The sequence below is a fragment of the Chiroxiphia lanceolata genome, chromosome 12 (genome assembly GCF_009829145.1).
Source record: "Chiroxiphia lanceolata isolate bChiLan1 chromosome 12, bChiLan1.pri, whole genome shotgun sequence".
NCBI lineage: Eukaryota > Metazoa > Chordata > Aves > Passeriformes > Pipridae > Chiroxiphia > Chiroxiphia lanceolata.
Genome location: NC_045648.1, coordinates 20,742,795 through 20,759,259, shown reverse-complemented (window position 1 = coordinate 20,759,259; position 16,465 = coordinate 20,742,795). Strand labels below are relative to the sequence as shown.

Genomic DNA, 16,465 nt, shown 5'->3' with positions numbered 1-16,465 from the left:
ACAGGGGCTCCATCCCTGCGGCCCTGCTGCTCACTTGGATCACTCTTTGGATCTTTGGGCAGGTCAGTGCCTGTCAACTGCCCCTGGCAGCACAGCTCTGATGTGGGTGTTATTAGGAATAAACAGATGTTCTTGCAAAGTCTGCAGCGTGGCGGCATTTGGTGGTGGGAAGTGACAGGTTACTGGTTGTTCAGTTTTGAGTTATAGAAAGGTGCAGTTTGCCCAGAAACAAGGGGATCATGGAATGGGGGACATGGTAGGCGTCGAGAAGGCTGTAACCCATAATACCTCAGCCAGCGAGGAAACGGGGACGGACGTATCGGACAAGGGGATAAAAGAGGCTGTGACCTTCATTAAATTGAGAGACCTCACTGGGGACTGGACACTGAACTCTGCCTTTTATTCGAATAAAAGTTTAGTTAGCGGCTCTGCCTCTGGGATATTTTTGAGACTCCTAATAACAGCAAGAGGCAGCTATTCTTCAGCAGACGGGCCGGCGGAAGCGCCCGCGCGCGCGCCGCGGTCGGGGCGGAGGGTGGCGGGCGCGCGCCCCCGCCGGCCAATCGGGTGCCTCCTCGGGTTCCCGCGCGCACCGCCCACCTGCGGTTGGGGGCAGGGCCGAGGTGCGGTGACGTCACGGGCGGTGGCGCCCAGGCCCCGCCCCCCCGTAACGGGCCGTGAGGCGCCGCTGTCACCGCGCGAGGGGACGCGGCCGGGCCGCCCTCACACAGCGCTGCTCCTGCGGGGACACCGCGGAACGGCACAGGGGAAAGTCTGCGTGCGTGATATTCTAAAAAAAAGGGAGACAGCGGTGTTGTGGTGTTGCTGGTTTTGGGTTTTTTTTTTTGGTCCTCGTCTGTTTGGATTTCTTTCTAAACTTATGAAAAATGGCAACAGCAGCATATGTGGACCATTTTGCGGCAGAGTGCCTTGTTTCCATGTCAAGTCGTGCTGTTATCCACAGTCCCAGCGGGGAGCCTGATCCCCAACCTGGTGAAGCAATATTTCCTCCATCCAATGGAGAAGATAAGCGGGAAGTCAGAGAAGCCGGGAAGGACAATGGACCCTCGTTACTGGTGGTAGCCAGCATTTTAGCAGACCTGAACCAGCATGTCCCAAACTCACCTGCGCTGAGGATGGAAAACACGGAGACCCTTGATAGAACAGAACAAATACACATTTCCATTGCTCCTAAGGAGTTTGGGGAAGAAAGTGTGTCTTCGGCTGGTAAGCATGGAGGAGAGCGAGCAGCCACACCTACCAGCCTGGCTGCAGTCACTGAGCCAAGCCCCAGACAAAAGAACAAACGCATAAGAAGCTGGACTGACCCTGGATCACCCCAGAAAAAGCACAAATGCCACTATGTGGGGTGTGAAAAAGTTTATGGCAAATCTTCCCATCTTAAAGCTCATCTAAGGACCCACACAGGTTAGTTACGATCCAGCCAGAGATTTATTTGTTACAGCTTGGTAATTAAAACCAAAACCAAACAAGCTTGTATTTGGCCACTGTTATGGTTTCACCTCTCGGAACTCAAGCTCGGGAAAGCCAAACGGCAAAAAAACCCCAAAAAAACAAACCTCTGGGAATAAACCCTTACTGGGCGTAGATTCAAATGTTGCCCTGTTTTATTAATGTCACAGGGAATGGCATGTGGGTCATCTGTGTGGATTGTACCAAGCTGTAATTTTTAGCTGCTAGCCTTCTTGTTCTGTGTGTCTTGTACTTCCCTTTCCAATGCTTCTTACCTTCCTGTTTTTCCTACCCCATGCTCCCATCACTATACCATGCTTATCACTTCCCATGCAAGCTTTATTATTCTTGATATTTTAAAATTAAATGTTCAAGAGGCACCTAAATGGCTGTGTGTCTGTTTCTTTCTTTAGCAGACACTTTGTGAAAGCTAGAGAAAGCAGAAAGGCAGATGGAGAAGCTGAACACCATAAATGAGGAGAGAGTGGGATAGGGGCAGTCTCTGAGAGGCTTTTGACAGCTGGGTAAAACCAGTTTAAAACCAAAAAACATTGGAATTCAACCGTTAACTTGTACTCATCAGTGCTTAGTGTTTACTTCTTGCTGAAGACTTATCTGACCACTTTTTTGTTGCTATTGTAATTTATGAGACACACCCATAGAAAAAGTGGAAGTCTTGCAAGCGCTGTGAAAGTTGTCCTGAAAGTATTAGGAGAGCCATCTTGAAAGAGGCCCCAGGACTGGCCACACCTCATGCCTGGTGCTGGGGAACAGGATGGCTTCAGTCAGACGGGGACACCAAAAATTGAGGAGAGTGGTCTCTGCTGAAGGCACAACCACAGCACATCTGCTGAGGCACCACAGCGACCAGAGCACCTTGTGCCAGGTTCCACTGCCTGATTCCAGACAGCACATTAGTTCACTGGGATGTACAGTCAGTTCTCTTGGAAGGAGCAGTAAGAAAGAGATCCCCAGAACTAAACATGACTTAGCAACTCCTGAACGGTTTTAGCTCAGAGGTGTCATCCTCACCCACCTGGCCAGACCTTCAGTGTCCCTTCGGATTTTCCTGTTGCCTTCCTGAGATAAAGCAAGAGTCATTCTAATTTAAGGGCATGTTTTGCTCTCTGGGGGAGAGAAGAAAGCCCCATCAAGTTTGAGCGTATGGATGGACAATTCCCCGTGGCACACAGCCAAAGGAACAGCATGTTCCTGGCACCCCAGGCAGCGTGTCCTGCTTTGCACTGTATAACTGCTTTTTGCCGCCTTGGGAGCTACACAGAAAAGGTGCTTCCACTTGGCTTGCAGGGAATTGTCTCCGTTAATTTTCAGTTCTTTTGCATTCTTATTGCTGGCATTTGCCATTGTCCTGAAAGCGAAAGATAAATTTAGCGATGTTCCTGGGCTCCCAAAGCAAGCGGAGCCCAAGAACGGAACTCGTGTCCCTGATAAAGCGGAGGGCTGGGCATGGGAAGAGGAGGGAGGGCAGAGCCGGCGGGGAGTGCCGGCACGGCGGAGTCATTCGGGGACGCTGGCTCACCTCCAAGTTCTCTGATTTTTTTCTTTTTCCCTTTTTTTTTTTTTAACTCTTAATTTCCTGTATATTTTCCATGTCTGTAGGGCTCGATTGGCTATTCCTGTAGCTAATGGCACAGAGAAGAGAGCATGTGCGTGTGTCTGAGAGCTAAAGGAAAAGCAGGGAAGGGACTGTTTTTGCCCAGGGAGTGGCGAGACCCTCGGGGACTACAGCTTCTTTGTTTTCTTTCGTCTCCAGTGTCTGTGTGGGAAGCTTTAAGCAAAGCTGCCAATTTTCCCTCCTCATTGGCAACAGGTCTGTCTCTGTTTGGATTGAGTTTTAAACAGGCTTAAATGCCTCTTACTCCCCTTCCAGAATGTTTTCTAAGGTGTTGGGATTTTTTTCTGTCTTTAAAAGAAATTGTGACAGGCTTGAAAAAAGTTTGTAAGACACTAAGACTTAAAAGCTAATAGAACAAGTGATGACTTCCAGGACAAGCAAATGTTTGCTTTTACGAAAGACATAATGGGTTTTACTGATGTAGAACGAGGGGTTTGGGTCTCCTGTGCTTTCCAGTGATCCTGAACTAGCTGAGTAAGGCATCAGTCTACCCATGTGTCAGATGGGTAAGGGGATGGGTGTCCACCTCACCCTGCAGTGCTGAAAGGACATCAGGGACACAGGGAAGCTGCTTTAAACACCAACCCAAAGAACTGCCAAACCTGTTTACTAAGAAACAGTCAAAAAACTCTGCTATGGAGTGGAGCTTTTTCCATTGCTGTATGACCAGGTGAGCTGGTATTTAGGGATGAGCTGAAGGCTGAGAACAGTACTGCAGGCTAGAGATGATGATCATGCAAGAGGTACTTGAACAGAGCAGTTTATGACCTGCTTTAGAATCGTCCTTGTCTGCTGTTGTGCTCAGAAACTAAGGGCTTTGCTCTTCATGCTTGGAGGAAGGATAGATCCTTGACCTTGTGGTGTGGCAAAGAGATACAGAGCTTTCCAAATACTCCTGGGTCAAATCCAGCCCACGTTGATAGGGAGTGAGAGCTGGTAGTGTTTTCCAGCTGTTTGGTGCCCTGTGTGAAATCCTTCTGATAGTTATAACTAGATTTCAGTGCTCAGTTATCTAAAGCAAAAACCATAGTGCAGAGGATGCTAATTATCTTATTTAAAGCAAAGGAAGTAGCATCTGCCTTTTATCCTCTACTCAGAGTACAACAAAGTTTTAGAATTAAGTACTTGATTAGCACGAACTGTGGTGGGCAATCCATGGTTTCTGGTGCACTTCTTTAGTACTCCAGAGGCTAAGCTGTCTCAGCCTTATGAATACTTCATCTTTATTAAATTGCAAAGCCTTGCACCAGGCAGAAAACATTTGTCACCAAAATCTTTACTATTCTCTCCACCAGCTTTCAAAGTTCCCGTTCCCCTACGTGTCTTTTCACATTTATGTTTTCCACCCTACTTTCTCACTGGATGTCCCGGAGTTCAACATAATCATCAGCCACATAGCCCTTGAAGTTTTAATGTTTACCAGGAGGTTATATGTGGTGTTGGAGGTAGATGGCAAGTCCAAATTCTTGTCCAGTAAGGTTCCTGTGAGTCTCAGAAGCTGTGTTGTGGTGCACAGATACAGCACTCTGTTTATCCAAGCTATACTGACCCCACTGATACAGAGAGTTTAATTTCCATACTGATTTTAAAAATTCTCTCCACTCCTGAGAAAATTCATAAACACAAAGGACTTTCAGAAAATCAGATAAATCAGACTAAGTTGTCCTTCCTCTAAGCAGGTTTTCATCACAAAGGTTTGGAAATTTTCCGAGTCATTGGAAACCACTTTGTCTCTTGATGCACCAGTGGGAAGAGGGAGACAGTGCAGAGCCTGATAGCAATCCACAGGCTACAATCTTATAAAGCATTTTCCAGGACTACTACGTTCTGAAGAGGTTGTAGAGAGCCCCAACTTACTGCATTATACCATGCATTTATATGTAGAAAAACAGACTGGATTTGGGCCAGGGGTCACAAGAATCCTGTATTGCAGCTCCTCTCTGCTCACTGTGACCTCTCAAGCTTTTAGCCATCTTCATTAGCATGGCATCATGAATGCAGAGATTAAACAAAATAAACCTTTGTTTAATTCCATCCTTCTAAAGTCAGTCATCCTACTCACTAAGCAGCACATCATAACAGGAACAGCTTTTCAGGAAGTCATCAGAACTAAATGAGTTTGCACAAATTAGCATAAACTTCTGGAGATGTGGGCACCAGTCTCAGTCTGGAGTCTTAGTATGGGAGAGTTTTGCAGCAAAACAACTTGTGGGCCTTGTGGCTTAACAGTGGCTCCTCTGTACTACCGCTAAACTGGCTCTACGTGGCTGTTGGGGCACAGGAAGAAGAGAAGGCCTAATTATATGACCCTTGCTCATAGATGTCAGGTTAGGACTCATCCAAGAGAAAGTGGTCAAGACCTGTGTCAGTCTCTATCTGGCAGAGTGAACTTGGGCAGCTCTGTATTCTCTGCTTAGCCTTACAGTTAGGAAGGTTTTGTTATTTGGCATCTGTTGTTTTCAGTCTAACCCTTATTCCTGAAATATTGGTTGAATTAAAATAGGTAGAAAAGACTGATTCATTTCCATTCCCTTGTAAAGAAGTTTTCATTTCTTTACATTAAATCTCTATAAGCACATTTTTGAGGACAACACTAATGAACCCAGATGAAAAAAGTTATTTTTTAGCTTATGTGCTCTTTTATTGCATCAATTATTTTATCTTGTTTCCCTAGGCAACATTTTTCTGATTATTTTGTGGCTGAGATATGTGAAAATGGAGAATTTAATAACGTATTCGGTATTTGAAAGCAATCTGAGAAATGAAGCTATCAAACCTCACTGTGACAAGTATGACAACAGCGTAACAATTGGGCTGGACAAACTGGAGTAGAATACAGCCTGTGCTCAAGTTGGTAAAGAGGCCTTTATATAAACTACAGATAATGTGTTTTGAATAGGGGCTTGGATTTCACTTTCAGTTCTAGTATTACGTTAACACAAAGAGTAAAGCACAGCTTCCTCTAAGTTCTGAATGAAGATGCAATCTGTGTGTGTGAAGAAACCAATTAACCAAGCAAGTTCTTGTATCAGTGAAATAAAGTTCATATTCCGTTTTAGCACCTGGTATTTACCAGAAACATGGCTAGTTAGCCAAAAACCGTGAGGTTTCCTTTAGCTTGCCTTAGGCACATACTGACTCCCGAGGGGCTCACGTTGCAGCAAGGGCGCAGTGCTTGTGGAGACCCAAGGCTTTGCAGGAAAAAATTACCAGAGGAGAAACCTAATCTAATGCCTTCAGTGCCTGCAGATAGCTCTTGTACAGCAGGATGAAATGAGTGGGTACTAGGGCTTTAATCCGTCCTCTGCTGAGCTGCCATTTGGGCTGCTCTGCATGCCAGGACTTCTGGGGAGCTGCACTCCCTCTGAACAGGATGTCAGCGGAAATTGGAAAGGCCTTTCTCCGCTGCTGATCTTCCACAGGCCAAAGGACAGACTAAATTAATTCATCCCTCTGCATGTTGGGCCTCCTGGTTTTGAAGTTGTTGTGTTACAAGTTAGAAAGGGCTCTCAGGCTCTGCATGCTCATCTCACTCACTGCAGTACGCCCAGCTCAGCCAAAAGCTGCAGCGTGCCTCTGGGCTGGTGTGCTCCCTAACTGCCCTCCACTTCCTCACTTTGCTGACTGCATCAAAATCTTTTCTCCAAAGTTTGACTCTGAGATGGGCCCAAATGGTGGCTTCTGGACAGATTCAAATGCTGGCCTCATGAAACAGTTCTTTCCAGCCTGAGCCATAAGCACTTTTTCTGAGTGTTAAGAAGTTCAGCAGCCTGCTCCTACTTTTTTCCTGAAAACTGATAATCTTAAGTGTCCTTTAATAAGCCGATATTTTTAGAAGCAATACAGATTTGTAAAGCATTGTTGGTGTTTCCTCTGAGAGAGCTTTGCAACTTCTTACTTCCTCTAAGAAAATTTCAACACATTAAAAAAGTCAGTAGAAAACATAGAACAGCTTGCTTTAGAGCCCTGCCTGAGTCCCCACCCTAACATGCAGTTCCCAAGACTGAAGTTCTAAGCCTGGATCAAATAGTTTATGTTCATGGAAGATAACAAATATCATATAAGCTATAAGTTTCTTAATGTTAAAGTATTTGAAATAAGGACAGGGCATAAATTTTTTAAAAGAGTAAGTAAATTTTAAAACTTACATGTTTCAAAAGGAACTCAAGTCAGGAAGAAAAGCTGAACTACTCCTACTCGCTCCTTTTACACAACTGCTTTAAGACTGAATAACAGGATTCAGTTAATTCAGTGCAAAAAAGTTAGGGTTAAATGGTGAATCCAATTGGCTGGCAACTGTATTGTTATACAGGTTTTTCTGTGAAAGGCTTCCCTTTTTTTTTTTCAGTTCCCTCCTTTTTCTCCTCAGTCTTTATGGAAATTTTAATCATGCAGAAGTCACCGAAATAAAGTTTCTGATCACAATGTACAGAATTTAGGTATTGTAGCTCAAAAGCATTTAAAGTAAAGCAGTGCTTAGCATTGTAATAACTGTACCTCATGGAAACTCAGAAACAGTACAGAATTCTCTCTCCACAAACCATTCAAACCATTTTTCTTCTGGCGTGGAGGTGGGACTGGTGTCCAGTGTGATGAACCTTATTAATCCTGTAAGCAGTGAGGGTGGGTGACCTTCCCGTTGTCTTCCTCATCCTAGACACTGGTAGTAGCACTTTCCTTCTCAGTAGCAAGACCTAAATCTTACAGATAGTTTGAGGTAAACCAGCAAACAAGCTTTTGAGTGAATGGATGATTGCAATTTCCAGCCCTGTGGAAAGAAAAGTGTTCAGAATGATCTGTAGAAGATTTTTCTGCAGTAGCACATCTTTCTCTGCAGGACACTGGCAAGTGTATGTGACGTAAATTGTGCATAAACAAATCTTTTGCTAAACTGGAGTTCTTTATGAAACAAACTCACAGTTTGATTCCATCTGAAAAGAAGGCACCTTTAACCATTTAAAATACAACTGTTCCATTGTGGTTTTGTCTGGCTGAATATGGTTATGGCACGTCCAAGAGCAGAAACCTGGAACTTGTTTATATTGGACATGTGGTTTCTAGTTCTGTTTTATAAGTTAAGCATGTTCCAACTTCTCCCCTGCCCCTTCCAGTCTTGGATCAGCTGTCTGGAAGTCGGTGCTGACAGAGCCAAAAAAATACTCTGCTGTTCAAATGCTGGACAACTTTTGAAGGGTCCTTTCTGTAGAATTTCTATAGGTATACTTTTTTCCCTTTGTTACCCACTTGGCTTTTATTAGGTAGATTTGTATGGGCAGTGAGATCATTATCTTGCTGTGTTCAGTTTAACAATAGCTAGACAATGTGGGTTATTTAAGTGCAGGCACTGAAGTCAGACACACATATCCTGTACTTTTCAGGTCTTGCAGATTCAGCAGATCTTACAGGGCCTCCACTTAATATAAAAGAAAGGTTTTTAAAAGTTCAAAGTGCCACCCTTGTGGTTACTTGTAGAAAAACGACCTCAGAAGCTTTTTTGCAGCCCTAACATAAAAAGCATTTACTAACCAGGAACTTGGCACAAGTCAAATGGTATTAAAGTAAGCATATCCTGAAATGACCTCTAGTGCAAGGGAAAGATTTTCTGTAATCAGTTACAGCACTTTTGTAGTGCTCTCAGGAATTACAGGCAAAATATTTGTACTGGGTATCTGCTGACATTGCAGCCAATGGACCAGTAGATCCATCCTTAGATTTATTGCACACTCTATTTCTACCAGACAGCTCTCTTATTATTCAATTATAAGTTATATAAGTTTTTGGAATAGAGGCACCTGGAAAACTCCCACGAGAGAGCATTGTGTTGCTGCTGCATGTGTGGCATCTTTCCATCAGCCTTGGTGCTGCAGCCAGCTCAGGTGTACCTGGACAGCAAACACCCAAACAGGATGGACATGCTGGTTATGCCCTTACTGTCCACAACAGCTGCTTCTAAAACTGGTAAAGGAGAGAGGCAGAAATGCCACCTCTTCCAGAGGGATGTATTGAGCTTTTTAAACTAAACAGCTGTAAGTATTCCCACTAGAGGAACTTAGAATGGAGCCAGCTGAGAAGGATTAGAACATGACAGCCTAGTCCATCTTCACATCTTTCCTGCAAAATTTTGTGAAGTGGTGAAGCGGTTCATTAATAGATCAGAGAAACATTTATTTTGCCATTTGGGGGTAAATAAATGAAATTACATTGGTACAAATTTACATACTAGACTGGGACTTTACAGATTCTTGAAAAACCTCACAGTTGCATGCAAGGCTCTCCTGTGTTCTTAATCTGGTAGTTTAGGCCTTATCCTGCTATAACAAATATGAACAGTGATGCTCCTAAAATCTCACAAAACCACAGACTGATTCTTGTTATGTACTGTAGGGGCTCATTGAATTTGCAGTCTCTTTTAAATGCCAGCAGAAGGACTGCAGATGAGCATTAATGCAGGAGGGCATTGGTAGTTCTTGATTGTTCTGGCAATTGATGTATTTTCCAAGCCTTATGTGAATTGTGTGCAGCTTTCTTATGCATGTGAAACTCTGACTAGAACACAGAGAGCCTTGTAAGTCAATGGAGACTTCATTTGGTGCATGTATGTCTACAAGCAGTGCCCATAGAATGGTTGGACTCACTGGATAATAAATCCAGGCTGTATTCATAATTATATCTTTTAAATTCTCAGAACATGGCCAAAACAAAACCGAACTTCTTAGATATCCCAAAGGATTACTTTCTGCCAGGATTCTCATTAATACATTTTTCGCCTTTGTGCAAAGATGTACCATATTTACACCTTCCATTTGCCCCAAATTTCATCATTAAAAACATATGAATTCTTCTCACTAACATTTTAGAAATAGTCTTTCTCAGACTGACAACATTTGGAATCAAATTCTAGCATAAATAGAAATGTAGGAGCGAAATTATGAGCAACCAGAAAAGCAAATGCTTTGGAATTTATAGATGGCCCTGCATAGTAGTATTAGCATAAATAGACTTATTAGAAATGGATTTAAAAGCTTGAGTTTTCACAAGCGACAGAGAAGATAGAAAATTTGGTCATGGTAATTCTAATTATTGATTACTAATTTTAATAGATGCTATGGTGAACTATAGATGCTATCTAGAACTATAGAATCAGTTTTACTTCAACCTATATGATATGATATGAGGTAAGACTATCTCTAGCTAATTACCTACCCCTTGTCTAAAAAAACCTCTGTCAGTGTCCTTATAAGGAAACATATATTTTTTTTAAGCACAGAATTTTGTGTTTCATTTGGAAGAAACCTCTTCCTCTCCCCACCACCTGCAAATATAGTAAACATTGCATTCATAAGACACATAAAAGTGTTTTTGTACACAGTTAAAGATAACTTTTAATGAACCCTAACTCTGATTCTGCCCCTCCTACTTGTGCTGGTGAGGCTTTGAAGGGGGAACAGGGCTCTTGCAGCTCTATATCTCAGCATTGCTCAGGTAGTGGGATGTGTTGCCTGGAGGGAGAATTGTCCCTTTATCCACTATTTCCACTGTTACCTGCTCTGCAGAATACCTGACATTGGTGACAAGGTGAGTTTTCAAAAGGCTGCCACGAACCTTGCCCCAGACTTCTCCAGCTGGGCAGTGTACAGCTGGAATGCATTCAGGAACATGACTGTCAGACACCTCACACTACACTGAGAATCTGCAGAGCTCTTACTCCATAATGCAGAGACAAAACTCTAATGAGAAACATCTTTTAAAGACTGCTTGTCAAGTACAGCTGTTCAGCACCAGCATCTTCTCTGCAAAGTCTCAGGCAGTCCCCAAAGGGGTGTTCTTTTTAAAAAACACCCAAAAAGAACAGAACATCTTGTCATTCTGTTCTTACCCCAGATCAGTACTTGGAACGCACTGATAGTTCAAGTAAGCAGTGTGGACTAGGCAAACACAGCTCTTCTCTCCAACCCTACACTCTCACCTGACTCACACCACAAGGTCCTAGGTGGTGAAGGGCTACATTTTTAGAGACTTTTTGCTAACATTGCTGACAGGTGAAAACTCACGTAGAACTTGCCTGTTTTCTCTGCACTTCTGCATGTGATTTTTTTGAGCAGTGTGGCCTCTGGAGAAAAACAGTATCACTGACCTTATCTAGACAAAGTCATCTCTGTAATGATACACTATTTTAAACCTGCATTTTTCACTCAATACTTCCTCTTCTCTTCCCTGTCATTTAAAGTGAGATTATTTAATAGGCTGCTGTTAATTCCATGGTTTTATGGCTCTGTAACACAAAAAAATCATAGTTCTGCTCTTTCACTATGTTTGATAGGTTAATAAGGATTTGAGTACTTTCTCTTCTCTCAGTCTAACACCAAGCCTCAGTGAAAGAACCCTTCACTTTTCATGTCCTCATCTTGACTGGTGTTCTTACAGACTGTTTACAGGAAAATAATTCCACTTTTTATATGCAATAGACTGCTTCCTCTTGAACGTACAAATAGCTAGATTAATTTTTGTCACTAAGGCAAAAATTACTAAAATTTTTATTTTGTAACTAAGAACATAATAAATTACAGGAAAGGTCTGAGAGATTTCTATCTGGTTGGTGCTTTGCTTTTGTAATGAATTCCTAAAAAAGCAGCTATGCTTTCTGAGATTTTATCATCGATACCTGAATTTGTGCTGCTAAGGTTAGCATTTGTGGGTGGGTTACAGACTAATTTGTTTGGAACAGCATGACACCTGTGCTGAACTTCTGTGCAAATGTTTGCTTAAAGCTTCTTTCCAAAAGCCAGCTCTGTTGTGTACAGTGTGTCCTTGGAGACATCCAAGTTCCATTTCTCTATTGCATACATATACACTGCAAACTGGATATGAGCACTGTTGTTTGCAGGAGTCTCAAACTCACTTGGCAGAAGCCACGTTTCTCTGGTGTTGGCACCCAAATTGCTTTCTTGGACGTTTCGATGACTTTCTTACAGAAAGGCAAGGAAGTGATGTGATTGATGCACTTGATAGTTTTTGTTCTTTGAATGCAGGGGAGGAACTGAGCTCCACTCTCATTCTGCAAGCGATCACATAACTGTCTTCTCAACGAAATGGTTGTAAAGAGGCTGTACCATCCTCGTGGGTGCACTGCAAGGTCCATGTATTCCCCATATGTTCTGACACACTTTCCATTTGAGTTCATTCCTTGCTGTTCCAAGGACAAACACAGTAGGAACAACAGTAACTTTCACTGCACAACTGTATTTCACTTGAAAATCAAACTACTTTTGGGTATTTTAATATCTCATTTTAAAAAAATACACAAATAGTCCTGAGTTCCTAGGCCAAGCTTGTGTCCGACTCTTCTGATTATGAAACAAAGCTCCTTCCCATCTGTACAGAACTCCAGTGACACAACAGTAGTCAGTGAATAATCAACTCTAACACTTTGGCTTCTGTGTTACTTTTCGTGTGAGCATTCCTTGTATCCATTTCCTTCTCCTGTGTTAAGCCATGGGACTATGCCCTAGCTGCCTCATGCAGAGTGGTAAATTTATTCTCCTAACAGCATTTACCAGCCTTGAGTTGTAGAATGAAGGGGTTATACTGAAAAGGTGATTTTCAATGTGCATCAATGAGCATGGGGACAGCATGGGATATACAGCTTTACAGTGCTGAGCTTATGTATCTTCTGCAAAAAATGCTAAATGTATACCTGTTTGTGTGCAGTGTAATGATGTAGCATTATTCCTAAGATTCAGCTTTTCTCCTACTTGTCCATTATTCACAAATCCTAAGATTGAATTGTAAAAACTTATTTTCAAAAAAAAGTAGAAACAAGTTCCAAACGTTGGCTGAAAATCAAGTACAAAATACTTTGTGCCTCACGTCTTTTGGTAGGAATAATAAGCTGTCCCATTTGGCACTGTTAAGCTGAAACAGCAGTAGCTGCATCATCTCAATTGCCCAGCGCTGTCAGGATACAACACAACTTATGAAGTTGCAATTCCTGTTTTTTTATGGGTTTATTCACAGTCAGTCTGTTGTAACAGAACCTCCTGATTACTCAAGGTTATGAACCTTGCGGTTCTTCCTTCTGCAGTTCCTGAATCCCAGCCCAAGACCCCTCATGGCTTCCAGAGGTGGGCTCAGCAGGAGCTGAGGAAGTCAGGTTCAAATCATTTTATGGTTCTCAGATTTAGGACTAGATTGACCAAGAGTCCAAATGGAAGAACAGCAGGGAACTTGTGTGATCTTTCTCAAAGTAAAAATTATACCCTGTATATCGGGTTTTGGAGCTAGCCTGCAGACTTACATGGCAGTGATATCTTCTAGAATTTCACACTAATAGTGCATTTCTTACTATATTTCACAGAACTTTTCTGTAACAGAAAGCTTCTCCTGAAAAATCTTTGGCCACAGTAAAATCCTGTATTTTACAGAGTATTTCATTAGCCCCTCTGCTTCAGGCAAGGCAAGTACGGTCAACCAATTTCCTGCAAACATAGGGAACAGGTGCTCCACCTCAAAAAGCCAGTAGGTTTCCTCTCCTTGCCTGGTGTTAAATGTTCTTAAACGAAGAATTGTAGCAGAGCAGGAAGAAATGTCCTGAGGCACTAGTAATTTATGTTTTGGGAAGTAATAGGCATCTTGCTATTACAACATATCTGCCTTTGCAGCATTGCATTTTTATTTACATTTTTATTACATTTGCATTTTTACCTGACGTATGACCTGTAGAATTCAGAATCTCGGCTAAAGAATCACACAGTGGAATGGTTTACATGTCAACAGGCTTTTAAAGTATGTAGAGAGAAAATGGTGGCTGCTGGGAAGCCCTTCTAGCATGATTCCTATGTACAAGCCACATTCTGCAGTGATGCATAACTGGGTTTAATGCTAGACTGCTCTGTAAAGGCAAACAGTGAAGACATGGCTGCAGCATGCAAGGGAAGACAGAGTTGCTAAAGAGGCCATGATGTATATATGTACCTTTTAGGAAATTTCAACATAGTAAAGGTGTTCCTTTCAATACTACTTTGAAAAGGAAAGTAGTGAAAGTATTATTTTCTTCTGAAGAAAGGAATCCAGTTGATTTCTGTATGCGAGTACGTGGTGAGATAGTTGCTTGAGAACACCTCTCTATTTTTGAGTTGTATACATTATATATACCAAGATGCCCTTGACAAAGCTGTCTTTGAAATATGTGTGTTCTCTGTAAGATCTTTTTGGTCCTGTTCCACATCCAGAGTCACACTCAGATAACAGGCTCGTGACTCGTATCCTCCACCACCGCCACCGGCTTCCTTCGTCCCTTCCCAGCCCCGGCCATGGCCTGTGCCGTGTCACACCCAGCTGGGGAGCACAGGTAGAGCACATGGAGCTCCCTGGAGCGGAGCTGAGCTGAGGGGGTGGTACACCGGGGCGTTCATGCTCAGAGAAATGGGGCTGTAGCAGCAATGCTCCTCCAATGCAGGCTAATAAAACAGCCTGTCTTCTGTCACAGGATGGGACCTGGGACCTGGGAAGGGACCTGGGCATTCCTGAAGCCTTGCAGGCTTAGAGAGAAGTGGCAGGTCTATCTCAGAAGGAATGCTAAGGGAATCGCAATGCAACATCTTATTACTGACAATTTATTTCTATTTTGAATAAAATATGGCCAAGGTGGTAACACATGCTTTCAGAAACAGTTTGAGACATTTGGATAGGAGTCTGATTTTTCAAAAGCTTGAGTGTACAGCCCTACGAGTTCACTCTGGTGATTAAAGCATTAAGGAAGTCAAAATTAAGAGACAATCAGCGATAAGTGTTGAAAACCTTCTCTTATTTATTTTCTGCTTCTATATGAGAATGAGGCCTAGATGTGTATGTACTTACAAACATTTGTAGTTTTAAAGAATTAACACATGAGAAAGGCTGAAAAAAGATGAAACTAGAAAGGAGCAGGTAACTGGTGCTCTTTTTTCCTTTTCACACAGCTGTGGTTGAAGGAGACTGATAGATCAGGAGATGCAAAATAAACAGGAAAGGTATTGTCAGAATGTGAGACTTGCAACAGGTTGAATGTTGAACTGCAACTGTTGTCTTTTCTAAAAAAAGTTGACCTCTTTTAAAAGTGAGCACATTAGAATATAAGCACAACTGTTATCACAGAATCTGATTCCTTTATTAAAACCAAAACCTGAAGCCCAGTTTAAACAGGAAGTGTGGCTTTACAATCTGGGCAGGAGAATTTGAGGTGTATGCAGTGGGGTTATGCATACCTGGAAGGGTAGCTACCTGGTGTCAATCAACGGATTTACTGTTTGATTATCAGCCCATAAAACTACTTTCCTGTTCCCTCAAGCTGGATGCTTAACACGGTCATTGGCAGATGCTGCTCATAAACTACTTCAATACCACCTTGCTCTCTGGCAAACAATCCATCCAGAATGGGAATAAAATAACAGGAAATTCCCACTCCCTCTCTCTTCCATACAGTTGCAATAAACTCTCAGTATCAGATTTTTCACTCAGCTTTACTGCTTTAGCTGTACTTATAAATGCTGAAGTTCCATGTTTCACGCACGCTGTGTTACTGTGAGGTTGTTGATTAAACAGTTCAAAAGTTCACAAAGAGACATTTCTCAGTTAGAGCCAAAGACAACTTTACTAACTTGGCTTGTTTGCTTGGCTTCTAGCAAAGTGAAATTTCATCCTGTCCCCAGATCCTGGAAGATGCTGTGCACATAAAATGTCATAACTTACCCGCAAGGTCTGTGCACTTCAGTTGGAGGCAGATGACATTCAACATCTTCCAGAATTCAGATAAATAAAGTACAGGTCTCCATTTAGATGAATAATCCTTTAGTCTGTTATTTTGCATAGCAGGACAACCTTTGATAGGCTTTGCTTTTACAAGCACTGTTCTGTTTTTAGTAGAATAGAATAATAAAAGAATCGTTGATATGTCAACAGAAAAAACTGATTCATGGGGTCATGATTCCTTCTTTGCAGTTATTCACACAAGTGCTGGGGCAGAACTCACAAGAGCCAAAGTGGCATGATTTCAGCATGAATTCATCCACAGTTCACACCAGATTAATATAATTTGTCATTACCTATTTAATTGCTCTCCCACTTAAAACATTACAATTGAACCAGAGATCAGGAGTATTACCATGCAAAGTTTCTGAAAGCCACCACAAAAAATAATTTGTGAGGTCGACTTCCATTGAAAGCAGCCTAAACATCTACAGATGGGCTGACAGTTTGGCAGCCCATGAGCTCTGCTGGGATGGGTTTCACAAAGAGGTAGCACAGACTGGGAGAAGAGGGGGAACTCTCCTACACTGAGACTGTAACCTTTTTTTCCACTGTAAGGAGTGAGCTGAAGAA

At 42.4% G+C, this 16,465-nt stretch overlaps 1 protein-coding gene across 1 annotated transcript in view; it reads left to right on the top strand.

Moving 5' to 3' along the window:
- Window positions 1-653: 653 nt before the first annotated feature.
- The window catches only part of KLF13 (Kruppel like factor 13), a 33,102-nt gene continuing 17,290 nt past the window's right edge, over window positions 654-16,465 (top strand). The window contains exon 1 of the mRNA XM_032699750.1: window positions 654-1,428. Coding sequence (XP_032555641.1) covers window positions 888-1,428 — 541 coding nt within the window. The 5' untranslated portion in view covers window positions 654-887. The remainder of the gene's footprint in view (window positions 1,429-16,465) is intronic.